This window comes from Pan troglodytes, chromosome 13 (genome assembly GCF_028858775.2).
Source record: "Pan troglodytes isolate AG18354 chromosome 13, NHGRI_mPanTro3-v2.0_pri, whole genome shotgun sequence".
Lineage (NCBI taxonomy): Eukaryota > Metazoa > Chordata > Mammalia > Primates > Hominidae > Pan > Pan troglodytes.
In genome coordinates this window covers 132,483,066-132,503,438 of record NC_072411.2, presented here as the reverse complement: position 1 = coordinate 132,503,438, position 20,373 = coordinate 132,483,066, and the positions used below count along the sequence as shown (strand labels likewise).

Here is a 20,373-nt window from a genome sequence, read left to right as displayed (position 1 = left end):
AGAAAGAGGAGTTTCTAAGTTCAGGGGAGGTGCTGGTTTCCACTGTGAAGTGTTCAGTTCCTGAAAGACATTGCAATAAAGAAGGTCCCAAGATAAAAGTCTTCAGGCACACAGATGGAAGAGCTTGGAAGGGAGGCCTGCCTAACAGACAGATATTAAATGCTTGACAATGATTCCACTACCTGAGCAGATGAGGCTGCGGGGAGAGAATTCTTACCCTCTGAGTATGCTTCTGTGTCACTCTCTACCTAGAAGGACCTTAATCAGAAAACTCACTATTGACAGAGGTGCCGTTTGCTGGATGCTGCTGCTGTCTAGTAACTCTGACTTCAGCTCTACAGGCCCTCAACCCGCTCCTTTCCTCCGACATAGTTTGCACTCTTCATGGGTACTTTAATTATTTTGATCTCTTTCTCTGCATAGTTTAATCTGTGCTTCCTTCCAACATTGTTGTCATTTGTATTTGCCTCCATTTGTATAATTTTCTCTTAACTTTTCTCTCTGCCTCTTATTTCTTATCGAGATTATCCTCTTTCTACTTTGTCTTTCACTTTCTCCTTTTCTGTCTCTGTTTCTTTGGGTTTTACCTTAACCTCTTAGATGCCTGTAAAATGTCCATGATTTTATATATTTTCCTCACTCTCAAAGTTCTCTTCTCCCAGGTTGGAAAAGTTCTTCCGTTTACGCAGGGGCTGTAAAACTGCATACGCTTTGCTTGTCAGCTCCATCCCAAGGGTCTTCCACATGACTTTTCTCAATTGCAAGCATTCAATCATTCACAAAACTTACGTCTGTGTTCCTGATACTTCTGAAAGTAGGCTGAAAACAATCTCCCTGCCTCGATTACCATAACCTGCTGATATTTCGGTTTCATGTGTTTTTAATAACATCACCCAGGAACTTCTTCTCTGGTGCCCCCAGCCTACCTCTAGCATATTCTGTCTCCCTACATGCTCCATGCAGGGATATGGTCTCCACTCAGGGGCTCACCTTAGCTTGATCCTTTGTCTCTCACAATTTACAAAAAAGCCCAACAGAAAATTGACATAATTCCATCTGTATGTATGCGAATGTGAAGAAGAGAACGGTAGGATGGGAGAAAGGGAAGCTTTTTTCCCATGCCAACTAGAAAACAAAGATGTACTCAAATACCTAAAAATGTACATCATAATTACCTTCTCCTTCACCTGGTAGTAGACCGAGCTTCTTCTCTGGTTCTCCTTCATTAGTGACTTGGGGAGTCTTTAGATCAAAGGTCTCTGCAGAGAAACAAGAAACTGACAGACCACAGAGGGTGACTTGGACACAGACCTCAGTGCATTCATGCCATCCAAGATGGGAAAATGCTAAGAGCCACCCCTGTCTTGTTCCGCCTTTTCTCCATCTTGTTACATCTCCTCTTTCTCCTTCTCTCTAATTCTCAGTGTCCTCCTCAGTTCTGCCTCCACATAGTTCCCTCCTAGCTGAGCAGCACTTGGATTGTCTGATCTTCTCTCAAACTGGCCTCTCCTGCCTCCTGTTTCTATGTCTTTTTTCTTTTTTAGTGATATTGTATCTCTTTTCTATTATTTCTTTAGCTCTTATTCTAGATCCATCCTATCCCATAGAGCAGGCTCTATTTCCATGCTGTGTTTCCATGATCTCCCTTCCCTCCCGGTAGCATTTTTCTTTTCCTTAAAGCCTTACATTGATCCCTGGTTCACTCCTCAGGGAACCTGCAGAACTCATTGGGCTTCTTTCTATTCTGACCCTGTGACCTGGCCCTGAACCCCCAGCTGACTTTGCACAACTATCACCCAGTGACACATCCAGGACACTGGGGCCCACTCTTCCTTTTCTACTTTGCCTTTGCGATAATATCCTGCTTGCATTTCTGTGCTTTATTTCTCAGTGTAAAATAGACGTTTAGCTGTTTGCATACAGATGTTTAAGATTTTGTGAGGGTAAAAGGAGCTCTTGTGCAACCCAGTAATCTGATAGAGACTGTCAGAAACCTTGCCCACCTGGTCTCCCACCCCATGTTGGCACTCTCATTTTCACGCTTGACACATGTCTCTGCTTCTTCTGTTTCTACCTCTGTCTCTTGCCGCTGGACTCTCTTGGTACTTCTCCTTGTCTTGGTTTCTTTTTCTGGGACTGCTCCTGCCTCCCTCATTTCCCTCTTGCATCCCTGGTCCTGTGCTTTATGTCCTTGCCCCACTCTATGCCTATTAAGGCACATGAAGGTATACACTTATATCTTCATACACCTTCATAGAGTGCTACTCTATGAAGGCAACTGTCCTCTTTGGCTCTGTGGACTTTCTCTTCCAAACATCTCTCCCTGAATATCTGTCTCTTTCTCCTTCAGTGATATGCTACATCTACTACGCACATTCTATCTCTGTTTATCTTTCCTGGCTCTATTTTTCTGGATATCTCCTATCTCGTATCACGGATTATATTTACATACTTTCTAACTCTCAATAATTTTTCCACTCCTCTCCTTAAGCTTGCTTTACTTGTTAATAAAAGTCTCTTTCCATTAAACCCAGGTAGAGTCTCTCAGATTCCTAAAAACCCTTTGGGCATCCACATTGGACTCAGTCTATGGGACCCCACCCTAACCCATGCCCGCCTCACAGAACTGAAAGCCTGTAAGGAGTCATCCAGGACACTGGTCTCCGCATTTCCATCCTTCTTGGGTCTTAACAAACACCGGTGTCACATGTACGTCTGTGTTTCTGGCTCCTCAAAACAACAATAACAGCACTTTCCCTGCCTAAATCTTGAGGTTTCTGAGGGTAAAAATGTAACACTTATCAGAGTCCTCTAAAAACATACTGCATGATCCAATAACATAATGAAGAGTATTGGTCAAAAATAGCATTTAGTCTCATAAAGAGTTCATCTGAATTCTGTCAATTAGAGGGTAGGATACCATTTCTTTGAAGGCTTTGTCAAGTTTGTAATAAAATGATAAAAAGTATCTACCAGCAGAGGGATGATAAGCTTTTTCATTCCCATAGAAAAAGTGAGTGAGAATAGAATTTTAAATTCAAGTAATACTATTGATAGTGAAGAAAAATAAAGGCACAGAGCATTTTTTCCTCCTAGCATATTCTGACCTTTATTTCTTCATCTGTAAAATAGGATTACCCAGTTTGTCTGCCCCCATCTTAAGGTTTTGTGAGGGTATCAGGAGATCTTATTCAGTAAAATATTTTAATGCTTCAGTATTAATAGGCATGAGAATATGAAGGAGAGAACACATTGCCTTGCCTTGACATAATCCAACTACCACGTGATTATCTAAACACATATGTTCAAACAATAAAACCCATTCCGTTAAACACAGACTTCTATATCAAGATTCCTCCCTGCATTTCTCAAATATCCATGTATAGAAAATGTGAAAAATCTCAGATTTAATTGCATTCTTTCACTGTGAAGTATACTTGGAGGAAAGACAATCAGGAAACACAAGCTCCAAATTCAACCTCCTGACACTCTGCAGCCCAGGGCCAGAAATCCTCCCCTTCTTTACCTGACCCACATCTTGCTAGGGAGCTAGAGGCTTCCTGGGGCTCTTCTCCATCACACATTTCTGAACAGTCATCACTGCCCTCTGCAGAAAGAAAAGAAATCCCTCAAGAAATTATGAAGAGAAAACTTAGTGAAGACGTGGGAAGCTGAAGTATCTCCTAGGTGGGGCTGTCTGTCACCCAGGCCCTCCTGGCCTGTAGGTGGGTTCTGTAGGTGGGTTCACCTGGCCTGTAAGTGGATGCACTCCAGTTGCTGTCACCAAGGCTGAGAACCATCCATCAGCTCACTTGCTGCCTGGACTCCTAATTCTCTCTCTTTCTCCCCCTCCCCCTTTCCTATGCACATTTCTTCTGCCTTTGCCCTGCTTTCCTGCTGCCAGTGGCTCCAGGTGCTTCTCTTTGTTTCCATGTGTTTCTGCTCCATTCTCTGCTCCTGCCTTTTTCTCTTGCACCCCTGACTCTGCTTTTTATTGGCTTTCCCCATCTCATTTATTTCCTTGTCACCCCCTTTCTCATACTGGGCATCAGGAAAGGCATCCCTGGGATGGTGGAAATGAACCAGGTAAGGAAAGGGATCAGGAGCAGAGTGGGCCAAGGCAACAACACAGAGTACAGGGGAAATGTGGCTCAAGGGCCCACATATAAAAGAAAGATCAGATCATTGCAGCTCCTGAAACAATTGATGCCATTAGTAGAGATGAGACAGATGATATGGGCTGGGGCCCCATGAAGGGTGGAAGCCACAGAAATCCACAGGAAGGATAACTCATCTAATCCTGTGCAACAAAGATCACCGTGTCTAAGGGGAAAATAAAATGATCTGATTGACATCTTGCAATTGCCAATTGTGCTAAAGCAGAGAACAATTGTGCTAAAGCAGAGAAAAAGAGTCTGATGAGTAGAAGAGCAAACAGGATATTCATCCCTTTACTGACAGAGTAAACCCTGAAGAAAGGGGAGTTTCTAGGTTCGGAGGAGGTGTTGGTTTCCCTTTTGGATGTGTGTAGTTCCTGAAAGACATTGCAACGGGCAGGGTCCTGGGATAAATATCTTCAGGCACATGGATGGAAGAGCTTGGAAAGCAGGTCTGCATCGCAGACATGTACATGAGAATCATTCCACTACCTGAGCAGATGAGACTGGGGAAAGAGTACTCTTACTCTCTGAGTATGCTTCCGTGCCACTCTCTACCTAGGGGGACCTGGATTGGAAAACTCACTATTGATAGAGGTGCCCTTTGCTGGGAGCTGCTTCTATCTAGTGACTGACTTCAGCTCCATAGGCCCTCGACCTGCTCCTTTCCTTGGACAACAGTTTTCACTCTTTATGGGTTCTTTAATTATTTTGATCTGTTTCTTTCTCTGCATAATTTCTTCTGTGCTTCCTTCCCATATTGCTGTTGTTATTGTATTTGCTACCATTTGTACAATTTTCTCTAATTTTTCTCCTTGAGGTTATCACCTTTCTATGTGTCTTCTACTTTCTCCTTTTCTGTTTCTTTGGGTTTTATCTTATGCTCCTAGATGCTGGTAAAATGTCCCTTATTTTATATATTTTCCTCATTCTCAAAGTTATCTTCTTCCAGGTTGGAAAAGATCTTCTGTTCTCGCAAGGGCTATAGCACCACAGGTCCTTCCCTTGTCAGCACCATCCCGAGGGTCTCCTGCATGACTTTCCTCAGTTGCAAGCCTTCGGTCTTTCACAAAACATGTCTGTGCTCCAGATCCTTCTGGAAGTAGGCTGAAAACATTCTCCCCTGCGTCAGTTGCCATAATCTGCTGTTATTTAGGTTTAATGTGTGTTTAATAACATCACCCACGCACTTCTCTGGCGCCCCAGCCTACCTCTGGTATATTCGTTCTCCCTACGTTCCCCATGCAGAAATATGGTCCCCACTCAGGGGCTCAGCTCACCTTGATCCTTTGTCTCTCTCACAGTTTTCAAAAAGGCACAACAGAAAATTGACATAATTCCATCTGTATGTATGCGAATGTGAAGAAGGGAAGGGTAGGATGGGAGAAAGGGAAACTTTTTTTCCATGCCAACTAGAAAACAAAGACGTACTCAAATATTTAAAAACTTAAATCATAATTACCTTCTCCTTCACCTGGTAGTAGACAGAGCCCATTCTCTGGTTCTCCTTCATTAGTGACTTGGGGAGTTTTTAGATCAAAGGTCTCTGCAGATAAACAAGAAATTGACAGACCACAGAGGGTGACTTGGACACAGGCCTCAGTGTGTTCATGCCATCCAAGATGGGCAAATGCTGAGAGCCACCCCTGTCTTGTTCCGCCTTTTCTCCACCTTGTTGCAGCTCCTCTTTCTCCTTCTCTGTAATTCTCAGTGTGCTCCTCACAGTTCTGCCTCCACATAGTTCCCTCCTAGCTGGGCAGCACTTGGATTGTCTGGTCTTCTCTCCAACTGGCTTCTCTTGTCTCCTGTTTCTATGTCTTTTTTCTTTTTCAGTGATACCATATCCCTTTTCTATTATTTCTTTAGCTCTTATTCTAGATCCCTCTCCTATTCCAAAGGGCAGGCTCTATTTCCATGCTGTGTTTCCATGATTTCCCTTCCCTCCCATTAGCATTTTTTTTCCTTAAAGCCTTACATTGATCCCTGGTCCACTCCTCTGGGAACCTGCAGAACTCCTTGGGCTTCTTTCTATTCTGACCCTGTGACCCGGCCCTGAACCCCCAGCTGGCCTTGCACAACCATCACCCAGTGACACATCCAGGACACTGGGGCCCACTCTTCCTTTTCTACTTTGCCTTTGTGATAATATCCTGCTTGCATTTCTGTGCTTTATTTCTCAGTCTGTAAGATAGACATATAGCTGTTTGCATATCGATGTTAAAGATTTTGTGAGGGTAAAAGGAGCTCTTGTGCAATCCAGTAATCTGATAGAGACTGTCAGAAACCTTGCCCACCTGGTCTCCCACCCCATGTTGGCACTCTCATTTTCACCCTTGACACATGTCTCTGCTTCTTCTGTTCCTACCTTTGTCTCTTCCCTCTGGACTCTCTTGGTACTTCTCCTTGTCTTGGTTTCTTTTTCTGGGACTGTTCCTGCCTTCCTCCTCTCCCTGTTTCTCCCCTGGCGCTGTGCTGTATGTCCTTGCCGCATCTGTCATCCCGTTGCTTTCTAGAACTAGGGATCAAAAAAGGCATCTCTGAGAGTGTATGTAATTTCCATATGATTTCACTAGATTAGTGAGCATGACGGAGATTGTGGTGAAACAAGATGACTTTTCCAAGCACAGGGCTAAGCCTTTAGGAAAGCTCAGATGAGAAAGAGTCATCAGAAAATGACAATGACTAGAAAATTTGTATATAAACCTTGAAGTAATTGCAGGAGAGGCAGACATGAAGCTGGAGCCCTGGGGGAAAAAATAGATTTAATCCTTATGACCCCAAGTAGTTATTGATTTAAAGTAGAAATGTAAGATAAGCCAACTTCAATTTTTGAAAGAGTTGTTTGAGTTGGAAAGAATGGATGTGAGAGGTACAAGATCAGAGGAAAGATGTGAGTCTAGAGGCTGTTGCTCCAGTCCAAGAGAGAGATCTTACCAGAGTTGTTGTGTTGGGGTGGAAGGAAATGGACAGGTGAGATATGTAGAACTCACTAAAAGTCTACTGGATGGTTGATGGGGTGTTTAAGTTGAGGGAGGTGGGGAGAGTCATGAGTGGCTCCTAGGTTTCTGCTTCAAGAATGGAGTAATAGTGTTTCATCCTGAGATAGGGAACACTGGGAGAGGAGTCAGATCTGTGTCAGGAAAGATGGTATGTACTCTTGGAGGTGTCTTGTATTGAGGTTCCTGAAAAACATCCAAATGGAGAGGTCTTTCAAATATCTTCATGAATGTATTCAGGTACTCAGATGAATGAACTTAGAAGATAAATCTGGACATATCTGTTTTGAAATCATTAAGTTATAGATGGGAGAGACATGAAAGCCTCAGGGGGAGGTCGACTGCCTCTGAGGACATTACAGGTGCCATTTTGATAGCTTGGGGACACCATAATGTGAAAACTCGCTGCTAACATGTCTCATTCTTGGGCCAGAAGTTATTCCTGTCTAGTGAATCTTCCCTCCAGCCCTACAATGTCCCATATTGTTCCCTATCTCTTGCAAGCAGTTTTCACTCTCTGCTAACTTCACTTATTCTCCTTTCTCTTTTTCTCTGTGTACAACTTTCGTGTCTCTCCTCCACTGTCTCTGTCTTCGAGCATTTTTCTTCTCTCTGTTCCTCTCACAGTATTTTCTCCACCTTTTAATTCCTGTGCCATATTTAATAATCAAGCTTATCTCCTTTCTTCCATGGTGCTCATTTCCATGCCTCTATCTGTTCTCTCTAATTAGCTTTCTGTTCCTAATTTTTCAATCCAAAATTTAAATCTAAAAATTTAAATTTCAGTCTTTCTGTATATTCTGTCTTATTTTTCTCCCATAGTATCAAAGGTCTTATCTTTTGCCATTAACAAAGGGGCAGGGACCCTTCCCTTTGTGAAGTTCATTTCAACAGTCTTTCACTGAGTTTTCTATATTGCAATATACTCATTATATCCATGCTGTTGGCATAACCTCGAGAAAATAAGTTGAAAATTATCTCCCCTTCCTTATAACCCAATGTGGTAATATTACCCAAATGTTACCCAACGTGGTAATATTTGGATCCCACAACTATTTAGGTAAAACTGGCAATCACTCAGATCTCTCTTTATTTAACGATTCAAACTATATTTTTCTTTCTCTCTCTCTTTCCCTATGTCCTATATGCAGGAAAGCCCCAACCAGTCTGAGCTCATCCTTCTTTTGCTACTTGTGTCTCTTAAGGAAAGCAGGAAGAAGCTGGACATAGACTGTCTCTGTCTGTATGTGGGGAGGGATGCATGGATTGATGGATGGCTGGATGGATGGATGAACAGATGAATATACGGATGGATGGATGGATATATGGATGGATGGATGAATGGATGGATGGATGGATATATGGATGAATACATGAATAGATGGGGGAGTGGGAAGGGAGATGAAAGAGTAGGTGTTTTTGTATGTTGACAGAAAAATAAAGCTTTAATTTAAATCCTAATTACCTTCTGTATCATAAGGCAGTAACTTGGGCATTTCTTCTGATTCTCCTTCATCTATTTGTATAGCAAGTTTACAGGACACTGCAGAGTGAAAGAGGAACATGACAGACAATTGGCAGTGACCTGGACACCTACCTGGATCCATGCTGAGCTCTAATATTCGGGTGTAGAACTGCTCCCTGGGAATAAAGGTATCTTTGCACCAAACAAAAGTGGCTCTACTTCTTCTAGCACCTTGTCAGGCCCCTTTCCCCTCTCTCCCTCTCTCTCCTTCTTTTTTCTCCCTCTAACCCTGTCTTTACACATTGCTGCATCTGCACCATAAACCAACTCCAGGATCTCTTTGACTTGACTTCCTCTCCCTGACTTCTACCATTTCTTTGCATTTCTGTCTCTTTCATCCTTCGTGATGTTTGTTACCTCTTTGCCCCATTATATCCCTATTCATTCTTCTAACTTTGTCACTTCCACTTTGTCTCTTCTATATACAGTATTTCATTATTCCTAAATAATCCCTGGCAAGTAAGTTTAAAATTCTCTCTCTTTTCTCAAACTCCATCCTGGTAGGATTTAGATTCAATATTCATGTAGATAAAATTGGGCCCACTTAGGCAACACCATTTGGTGCCTCCAATCAGAGTAATTTTTATTACTCTGTACCCTTAAGCTCTCTGCCCAGGAGCCCCTCCACTAAAGGACTTAGCCGTCCTTTACCTCTTGCCTCCCACACACCTGGGGAAAACAACCACGGGCTGAACAAAAGTGTGTTACAGGGGTGGTGGTGGAGACAGAAGGAAGTGTTGGTTGCATAGAGATAGGCCAACTAATTTAATGAGATAATTGGTCATTTAAATCATAATTACCTCCCCCACCTGGTAGTAGGCTGGGTGCATCTTCAGCATCTCCTCCACTAGCCTTTGGGAGAGCTAATTGCTCACAAGACTCTGAAGAGAAACCTGGAAATAAACAAGGCACAGTGATGAGAGCACAGACCTCAGGATGTTCCTGCTGAATCCTGGTGTTCAGCATTCAAGTGAGCTTCTCCTTGCAAAAAAACACTATTGCTCCAAGGACCTTGCCTGAGCCCCGCCACAGCCTTGCTCTGCCTGTTTTCCTTCTGATCATCTCTCTGCTACCTCCTTTCTCCTTCTCACTTTTTGGTTACCACACACTCTTGCTTCTACGCCATGAAGCACCGTCCATCTCCTTGACTCCCTGGGATTCCCTCTCTTTTTCTTTTCTGTTGCTCTTCAATGCCCTCCATCACATTTTCCTACTTGTGTCTCCATTTTTCTTTCTGGTTCTCTTCTTCTGGATTTCTTGCATCCCGCATGGCAGATTCCAATCTTACCGTTTCTCTCTGCTTTTCCCTGCTCTGGCCATGGAAATGCTTTTGTTGAATAAGAGTCTCCTTGCACCAGGCCCTGGCCTACTCCCCTAAGAACCTGCAGGCCTCCTTGGGTCTCCTGTGTGAACTCCAATCCATGACCCTGGCTACCCTGATCTCTGCCAAATTCACACAACCATCACCGCAGTGAGTCAGCAGGGATGTGGGTCATGTTCTTGCTTGACTAATTTGACCTGGTAAAAGACCTTACACATTGCTATGCTTCTACTTCTACTTTATTTAGCTATAAAATACAAATAAGCAAAAGTTTATCCATCTAAATTCATAAGCTGTGGAGATAAAATGACATCTTGTTTGCCAAAATTCTTTGAACAATAACTATGTAAGATAGTAACACAATGGAAAATATTTGGCAAAAATTATCATTTAGTTTTTTGAGTAGTTGGTCCGATGGAACATGTTTCTTTTGAAGGCTTTCTATATAGTAAGGGACAAAATAATAATAGTAACAAACAATAATAGTTTTTATTCTCTAGAGAAAGTAAGTGGTGGGTAGGTATAATCAAATTTTTATTATTAGTAGACATGAAAGACATCATCCTTCTCTAGCATATTTCTACTATAACGTACACTTAGGACAATTTAGCAGAATTATAGGATCCAAGGACAAAATGGATCTTTTGCCTGTGGCATGTACTCAGAGTAAAATGCATTAGGAAACACCAGCTCTGAATTCTACCTCCTGACACCCTGCAGGTCAGGGAGAGCAAGTCTCTCCTTCCTTACCTGGCTCACACCTTGGCGAGGAGCTCAAGGCTTCCTGAGGCACTGCTATATCATCCATTTCATGACAGGCATTGCTGTTCTCTGCCGAAAGGAATGAAATCCCTTAGATGTCTTGATTTATGGTCAAAAAGCCATCAAAACAAGAAAATAAATAATGAGAAAACTAAGAAAACCTGATAAACTGGAAGGTCCCCTCTCCCCAAACAACCTGACCTGAGGATTCAGTCCTTCAGTAACCTTCACCAGAGGCTGAGAATAATTCATCCACTGTGGGGGAGTCTTCCTTTCCTTATACCTTGTTCTCTTTCCCATTTTCTGTCTCATGTCTTTCCACCTGTTTCTGTACATTTCCTCAGTCTCTGCCTCTGTTTTTTTCTGTGGATGTTTCTTGGAGCCTCTCTTTCCTAGATGCATTTCTCTCTTCTCTGCTCCTGCAAATTTTTCTTTTGCTTTCTCTGATACTGCTCTTTCTCTCCCATCCTTGGTCTCCCAATTGCGCCTTTCTAGCTTTCTCTAAAGAAAGACCTCCTTTTGATCGTATATTCTAAGTAGGATTTAGCTGGATTGGAGAAGGGTAAATGGAGGATAGTGGGACAGGAAAACAATTCTAAATAAGGCAGCATAGAGAAAACATAGGGAAAGGCTCAGTTTGAAAGAGAGATTTAACAATTGAAATTATTGGGGGAAATTTTATTCTATCTTGAAGTAATATTTCAGGAGGCAGGGATTAAGCTGGAGAAGTAAGCAGGTGGCTCATTGTGGATGCCTTTGGATGCTACTTAAAAACCCATTTATTTAATCCTTAGTGTATTAAGGAGGTAAGTAGGAAAATGATACAATCTGATGTGCACTTTAAAATATCCCATCTAGTTGAAGTGCAAATAACACATTTGATGGAAGCAAGATTAGAGGGAGGAGATGAGCAAAGGATGTTGCCCTGAGAATCATGAGAGTGATGGAGATCTGGACCAGAGACCTGGTCTTGGGGATGCAAAGATGGACAGGCCAGGGGCAACCTGAAGATGAAATGATTACATTGGCTGCATAACTGGCATGTATTTGAGGGCAAGGGAGGAGTCATCCATGATGACTTGACTAGGTTTCCAACTTGAAAAACCATGGGATAATAGTGATCCGTCTCTGAGAGAAAGAGTGCTGCAGAGGAGTTCGATCTAACTTGAGCAATAAAGATGTTGCTTTCAGTTCTCAAAGTACCAAGTTTAAGGTTCTTGAAAAAAATCAAGTGTAGATGTCTATCTGACCCTTGAGTAAAGGTCCTCGGGTCCATGAATAAATGTACTCTAAAGATAATTTAGAGTGGAGATTTGTGCTTGGGAATCATTGGACTATTCTGGGAGAGATCTATTGAAATCTGAGTATGATGCAAGTGCCACTTTGATGTGGGAACAGTTCATTCTGAAAACTTACAGTTAATGGAATAAACCCTTGTAAAGTTACGGATATCCAGTGCTCTTACCTCAAACCTACACTGTCCCAGTCTGTTTCTCTCTCCCTTTTATCCACTTTTCACTCTCAAGTGATTTTACACCCTTTTTTTCTTAACTCTTTATCTACATAGTTGCCTCTGTACCTCTCCACTTTCCCCATTTCTTGGTATTTATTTTCCTCTCATCTTTCCTTTTCCATATACTTCTCTCTCCATTTTTACCTCTGATCCTTGGCACATGTTTCGGTTTACCTTTTCTCTACTGTGTCTTATACTTCCTCTCTTTCCATTTCTGTTTCTCCCATTTCACTTTGATCTTCTATCTGCCAACACTATTTCAGTTTTGTCTCCCTGTGCAATTCTATCTTTCAGGCTCCCCTCTCTCTCCATATCCAAAACTCCCCTCTTGGACTGTGACCACAGTACTAGAGACCCCTAACTGGTCATCTCCGTAAGGAACATCTCTCACCTGAATCTGATATGGCTTAGGTTATTTCTGAGTTTCTCTTAATAGTTCTATGAAATTAATGAAAAATAATCCCCTTATCTCAACCTCGGAGGGTAGGACTTTTATGTTCCTTTAGAAGATGGAATCCATTCATGTAATTTGTCCTGCATTATTCTCTGTCTACCTTTCCCATTTTCTCTTCTTATATTCTCCACCAATGGAGACTCCATCTATTCAAGAGATCAGATCTCCTTTTTCATTGGTTCTCTCACATCTGTTGGCAGATAAGGGCAGGTACATGGCTGTGTGAGGGGAGGAGGACTGGGAGATAACAGAGGGCTAAGACAGGAGAGGAAATACAAGATTTGCCTCCATGAAGGCAAGGAAGCAAAACTTTAATAAGGGCATTGATCAGCTAAATGATAGTTACCTTGTTTACCATATGGTAGTAATCTGGGTCTATCTTCTAAATCGTTTACATTATTCATTTGGAGAGGTGAGTGTTCATAGCATACTGAGGAAAACAATGTGAAAATTACCAAACTCAGACAGTGACCAGAGGAGAGACCTCAGTGTGCTCAAGATGAACTTGATGTCCAAGCCCCAGGATCTCCCACCCCCGAAGTCCAACAGAGCCTTGTTCCCCTTTTTTTCATTGAGAGGCACATATCTTAAGTGTAAATCATTGTGAAACCAACATCCCAGTCAAGATTCAGAACATTTCCACCATCCCAGAAAATTGCTTTGTGCTTAAGACGCCACTGTTCTGGTTCCTATCACCAGCAATGGCGCCTTCCTTTCTGGCACTGTACTTGTCTGTATTGTCTGTACTTGTACTTATATAAATAGGATCATGCAGTATGTACTCTTACAACTTGCTTATTTTGCTCAACATAATGTTTTTGAGATTTATCCATGTTGCTCTATGTGATAACAGTTCATTCTTTTTATTGCTGAATAGTATTATACTCTATAAATTAGTCATAGTTTATCTACCCTCCGTTGATGAGCATTTGGGTTGGTTCCAGATTTTAGTTATTATGAATAAGGCTGCCATAAACATTCTTAAACAAATCTTTGGATGAACATATTTTCATTTCTCTCATGTAAATACCTAGGAGTGAAACTGCCAAGATCATAGGTTAGATTTAACTTTATAGGAAATTGCCAGGCACTTTCCCAAAGTGGTCGTTATCATTTTACATTCCTACCAGCAAGGGATGGGAGGTCCAATTGTTCCATATTCTCATCAGCACTTGGTATTGTCAGTCTTTTTAATTTTAGCAATTCTAGTGAGTGAATGATATCTCACTATAACTTTAATTTGCATTTCCCTCATGATTAATAATGTCATACACTTTATATTCTTGCTGGACATTTTATATCTCCTGTCTTGAAATACCTGTTCAAATCGTTTGTCCATTTTTTGAATTGGTGATGTGTCCTTTTATTATTCATTTATAGGAGTTCTTCATATTTTGTGAGTACAATCCTTTGTTAGATATGTGTATTGCAAATATTTTCTCCCAGTCTATGGCTTGTTTTTTCCTTTTCTTAATGATGACTTTGGATGCATAGTTTTTAATTTGGTGGCATCTAACTTACCAAGTTTTTCTTTTATGATCCATGTTTTTTTGTGTCCTGTATAGCAAATTACTGCCTACTCTCAGTTTGCAAACACACTGTCTTATGTTTTCTTTTAGCAGCTTTATACTTATAGTCTTAACTTCTAGATTTGTGATCCAACTTGAATTTTTTTTTGTGGATGTTGTGTAGTATAAGTAGAGGTTTATTTTTTCTTTTTTCAATCTTTTTACAATTCATTCTACTTCTGCCCATTTCTCACATTTCTACTCATAGTCTGAGGCAGTGGGCAGTCATGAGCCTCAGGCACCTGTCACCCAAACACAGGAAATGCCAGATACTAACATATGAGATGTGGATGCTGGGGCCAGGAGGATCCCCACAGTCCACAGACAGAATCACAGCCCCTGAGATGTGGGCAGTAGAAGTAACATCATTCCCTTCATTGCCACAGCCTGGAACACCCTGGTTAAAATACAAATATTGACTCAAAATTTGTGCCTAGGTACAGTTGGCTTGGGATCTGTGGATTCACCCAACCTCAGATTAAAAACATGGGACAAAATTTAAAAATAATAACAGGCCAGGCATGGTGGCTCATGTCTGTAATCCCAGCATTTGGGGAAGCCAAGGCAGGCAGATCACCTGAGGTCGGGGGTTCAAGACCAGCCTTGCCAACATGGCGAAACCCCGTCTCTACCAAAAATACAAAAGAATTAACCAGGTGTGGTGGTGGGTGACTGTAATCCCAGATACTCAGGAGGCTGAGGCAGGAAAATCACTTGAACCCAGGAGGTGGAGGTTGCAGTAGCCAAGATCACACCACTGCACTCCAGCCTGGGCGACGGAGTGAACTCCGTCTCAATAAATAAATAAATAAAATAACAATACAAAAATTAAAAATAATCAAATGAAAAATACAATTTAACAACTATTTACATAGCATTTACATTGTATTAGGTATTGTAATCTAGAGATGATTTAAAGTATACTGGTGCAATGTGCATAGGTTATACACAAATACTATGCCATTTTATACAAGGGACTTAAGCATCCAGGACTGAGAGTGGTGGGTATTCCTGAAACCAATCCCTCGTGGATACCAAAGGAGGCATGCACAGTATTTGACTTCCTCTAGACCTTTCTCTGACTTGGATGTATCATAATATGAAAACGAGATACCTCTTTTTTGAATCAAGGTATAGTATTCACAAATCAACACATCCCATTCTTCATACTGACTTCTTTTACTTTTCCCCTGTTTAAATGCCCTTTATTGCTTCTTTATTTTCCAAAAACTAAACTCCAGATTCCTTAGCACAGGGTGTCAAGCCCTCCAGAATCCACTTCAACTTCTTTCTCCAGAGTCAGCTCTCACACCCTGCCTCCCACAGTCGGCAATTCAACCACATGGTTCGGAAAGGCCCCCACCAACCCCCTTTTCTGTCTTCATAGCTTTCACATGCAGCTCCTCCTCAGTGTACCAGTATGTGCTAGGCTCTCTTTGTGACTTCTCCAGTCTTTGTTTGGAGAAACAAGTTGACAAAGGACTACACTGGATGATAAATTTTCTAATACAAAGAAAATTGTTTTATCTTTGAACATATCTGCAAATATCAGAGAAGGCTTCCTCCTTTCCCATGAAAAGACATCACTCATGTATTCCTTCAAAAAAATGGAGACTTCAACCCTATGTTTTACAGAATCAAAATCAAGTCCTGGCTGAGCAACCATTTGCAGGATTACTTGGTTAACGTCTGTCACTCCCACTATATGTAAACTCCATAAGGACATGGGACATGTGTGTTTTTTCATCATTATATTCCCCCTGGGCTTGGCATGTAATAGTCACTCAGTCAAACATTTGTCAAATATGAATGAAGAGTGAATGAATGAATCAATGAATGAAATGGGCTTGAATCCCCCAAAGCTGTTGAGAGCTATAGTTACCATTTTGGAAGCTTCTGTAAATCTCGTTTAAATCAGGATAGGCCATCAGGTTAATCCTGCTGAACAATGCTTCCAGATGTGACCAGCCAAATGTCTTCTCCAGTTCACTGAGTACACAATACATCACTCTTGTCACTGGGACCAGGTTTCTAAAAGCTTCTTGAAAATGCTTAAAAATATTAAATGGAGAATTATGTAGCTAGAGATTTATGGGTTACAAAAGACTCTTAGGTTGTAGATAGAACATCTGTTCTCTTGTGAAATGTTAGAATTTTGCGTATATTTGGATGACTTCTTAAATGTCCTCCACCATAAAAATACACTCTAATTTTTTTAACCTGACTCTCTGACATTGTTGTACACTTAAGGGGAGAGAGTAATTTTAAATAATAAATGTGGGTTCAAAGTTGAATGTTGTGTATGGCTTTAGAGCCTGGCCAGGTTATTTCAGGAGTGGCCTTAACAAGGCTGTTCTGTTGCATGGACAATAACCACTACTAGGATTGGCCTGGCCTGACGAGCTCCAGGAAACCAATCAACCAGCCCCCTACTATGACTCTTGGCCAAAGGGCACAGAAAATTCACAAAGACAAGAAGAAGGCTTGTCCTCAGTATCCCTAAGGGCATCCACTGCTAACATTAACTTGCATTCTAGGGCTCTAGAAATGTACAAAGATCAAACAATGATTTGGAGAGACAGTAGCAAGCATCCACTTCCAAATATAACCTAACATGACACAACTTCACTGTGAGTTTCAAAAAAATCTCAGTTTCAAGTGTTTCAGATAAGTAGGCTTTGGAATAAAATGCTGCCTAGGTCACTTATTTATTTTAATTATGGCTACCATTAGTAGATTGTTTACATGTACCTAGGATGATCTGCACCCATACAGCATTCCCATTCTCTCTCCTGCCCCACCTCCCTCACTGTGGCCCTCCCCCAACATTTACTACAGAAGAAGGGAGGTTTTCTGTGATGCCTGCTTCTCCTGTCACCTCCTAACCTACAGAATGGTGAAGGTCCCCACTTACAGGAGGCCCTTTAGCCTGCTCATTGCATCTTGAAGTTTGGCATAATTGAGTATGGACCTGGTTTATCATCATTTGGAAATTCTTACTTACTTCATACATCTGCTCGGAGATGAAGGAGCGGTCTCGGAGGCCCATAAGGAAAGGAAATGGCCTTGTTATTGCACTTGCAATCTCCACCTTGTTTTCTCTGAAGAACCTGAAAATGGGCTCAGGGCAAACCTGCTCCTGCATCTGACCCTCTACGTTCTGGATCTCTGCGACCATCCTAAGAAACAAAGATACAATGTGGAAGTAGACACTGAGTTTCCAAGAGGTTTGTGGGGGTTAGAAGATTTTAGACATGAAGGATGGCCAATGGAGAGCCAACATGTATAAAATAAGCATTCTTGTAGGGACACCAGAATGAATGGAATTTATTTATTTTGGGAAAAATCAAGGTGGAAAAGATGAAAACAGTGAACTTAAGAAAGACCTGTACATAGAAGTAAAAAGGCTCACCCTGTTCCAATCAAACTATTATAAAGAGACCTTCACCTGAACTCTCCAGGGAAAATATGCAATTAAAAGATGTCAAAATCTTTATAGGAATTGACATGATACTGTGGTAATTAATTTTATATGCCAACTTTGAGGGTGTTTTTGGATAAGATTAACATTTAAATTGGTGAATTTGGAGTAGGGCAGATTGCCTTCCATAATGTGGGTGGGGCTTGCCCAACCATTTGAAAGCCTGAATAGAACCAAAAGACTAGTGTCCCCAAGAAAGAAAGAATCTTCTAGTAGACTGCATTCAGACTGGAGCTGCACCATCAGCTCTCCTGTGTCTCCAAACAGCAGGCCCACACTACAGATTTTGGACTTGCCAGCCTTCATAATTGCAAGAGCCAATTCCTTATAACAAATCTCTTTCTCTGTATATATACATCCAATTGGTTCTGTTTCTCTGGAGAACTTTAACTTACAGAGAAAGAAATAAAAATCTGGCTGAGATATTACAGATCCTAACACTGAACTGCAAGTCTTCTTAGTTAACAACAAAGAGAGGAAATCTCAGGAGATGTAAAGGAGATGTATCTCCTCCAACTGTAACTGCAAAAGGAGGGTGGCATTCTGCATCATAAAATTGGTTCAAAGACTCTCATCTGGTAAGGTTTGGTTAAGAATACACAAGAAGGCCGGGCGCGGTGGCTCACGCCTGTAATCCCAGCACTTTGGGAAGCCGAGGCTGGTGGATCACAAGGTCAGGAGATCGAGACCATCCTGGCTAACATGGTGAAACCTGTCGCTACTAAAAATACAAAAAATTAGCCGGGCGTGGTGGCAGGTGCCTGTAGTCCCAGCTACTCGAGAGGCTGAGACAGGAGAATGGCGTGAACCCAGGAGGCGGAGCTTGCAGTGAGCTGAGATCGTGCCACTGCACTCCAGCCTGAGTGACAGAGCAAGACTCCGTCTCAAAAAAAAAAAAAAAAAAAAACAGTCACAAGAAAATCACTCTTTCTCTGGTCCAACATGGAGATTTGTGTGAATATGCAAAACTAGGACACATTAATCTATCTAAACTTGGAGACCTCTGGATTTCAGACATTAAGGCTGTGCCTGGGAAACTAATTTTTAATCACAAAAGTTTGTAGTTCTGATTCCTACTTGCTAAATTGTTCCCCTTGCTAATAGGCCTTAACAAATTTATCTGTATTTCTAAACGGTATGAAGACTTCCAGGATTTTTTTTATCCCACCAGGAAATGGTCATTGGGACTTTCCATTCCTTAAACATGCATCAGGATAGAATAGAGGATTACTAAGATTTCCCATTCTCCAGACATGCACCATTTATCCATTGAATTCTTTTAAAAAAGAAAAAGCCTTCTGGTTTAAAATCATTGATTAATGACAACTGTTTTTCTCCTCTTTCACTAGAATATCTCCTAAAATGACAGTAAAGGAATTAAAGTTACAATGATGAAGAGAAAGGAATTAGATGAGAAATTTTAACCTAAGTATGAAAGAGAAAAAGTGGTCCAAGGGGTACTCATTGCTATTGAAGGTGGAGGATGCTTCCTGAGGTCAGAAAAGGATCCAGCATGTCCTGCAGCCTCCCAGAGATGCAGTGGTGGTTGAGAAGGAGATGCAGAGATGAAAATCGAGAGATTGTTCCAAAGGCAAAATTAAAAACAGTTTGCTCTACGACACAGAACACCCACAATCAGGCAGAAGACTGGAGGTTTCCTCTTAAGAAAAATATAAATGACTCAGAGAAAAGGCCTTTACCTTCAGGGATTTGGTATTTGCTCAGTGAAGCCCACAAGTTTGCAAGCCCATCTCATTAAATGGAGTTTCAAGTTTACTTTTCAGCATCTTGCTGGTAAGCATGAACAGACTACAACAGACCACAGCATTTGTGGAAACCTACAACATTAAGGAGTAAAACCAAGATAAGCAAAAGGCAAAAAATTACCCTAGCAGAAATACAGATGTTTCAGGGAACAAAAAAGAATTTCTAAACAACAAATATTATCACACAGAAAGAGAATATATTGTACCAAAAATTCCACGCAGAAAAGAAACAACCAGAAAATAAAACAGACCTTGGAAATTCAAAATGATTGTGAAATTTTTAAAAAGTGAATGAAAATTTTTATAAGATAAAGGAGGGAGAATTTCCCAGAACATATGGGGAAAAGCACTAAAGGGAAAAATAAGTGAATTTGAAACCCTAAATGTCTAAAGCAATGATGCAAGCCTATAAACCTAGAGGTAAGAGGAAACTACTAAAAAAAGTGTATACCCATTCAATTCTTGAGAATGGGTCCAAAAAAATTAAAATGGAAAAATGTGTACCTTATTCAATGATTCATGTATGAGGGCAGAATCAATACTTAGATAGACAAGGACTCAAAAAATATTTTGCTCATGCACCTTCTGTGTTGGTCACACATTTTTCAATGTTCTTTTCTTCTGGGCCAAGGTAAGATTGTACCTCCCTTGGAGCAATGGGTATCACTCTGGCAGAAGAGCTCAGAGGCAGCACCTGGTTAGGCATGCTCTCCGTTCCTCTACCACAGTGACTGTCATTTCAGATGGGGTGGCTGCTCATCAGCCAGAGACAGAGTCCAGGATGAGAGTCCTCTGTGCAGAGGGCTGGTGACCCGTTGAGATTTGGGAAT

At 41.4% G+C, this 20,373-nt stretch overlaps 1 protein-coding gene across 50 annotated transcripts in view; it reads right to left on the bottom strand.

Moving 5' to 3' along the window:
• The window catches only part of SP140 (SP140 nuclear body protein), a 189,072-nt gene that overhangs the window by 58,541 nt on the left and 110,158 nt on the right, over window positions 1-20,373 (bottom strand). For 7 of the 50 annotated variants that reach the window (XM_054679506.2, XM_016950644.4, XM_016950647.4 and 4 more), the window contains 10 exons: window positions 17,301-17,475; window positions 16,179-16,347; window positions 13,075-13,158; window positions 10,750-10,830; window positions 9,479-9,571; window positions 8,619-8,696; window positions 6,523-6,672; window positions 5,620-5,703; window positions 3,527-3,607; window positions 1,176-1,277 (listed from right to left, as the gene is read on the bottom strand). In XM_054679506.2, the coding sequence (XP_054535481.1) occupies window positions 1,176-1,277; window positions 3,527-3,607; window positions 5,620-5,703; window positions 6,523-6,672; window positions 8,619-8,696; window positions 9,479-9,571; window positions 10,750-10,830; window positions 13,075-13,158; window positions 16,179-16,347; window positions 17,301-17,474 (1,096 nt within the window). In that variant the 5' untranslated portion in view covers window position 17,475. Of the gene's footprint in view, window positions 1-1,175; window positions 1,278-3,526; window positions 3,608-5,619; window positions 5,704-6,522; window positions 6,673-8,618; window positions 8,697-9,478; window positions 9,572-10,749; window positions 10,831-13,074; window positions 13,159-16,178; window positions 16,348-17,300; window positions 17,476-19,477; window positions 19,616-20,373 lie in introns of all 50 variants that reach the window. The other 43 variants (XM_016950646.4, XM_054679505.2, XM_063791707.1 and 40 more) reach the window with 22 other exon arrangements.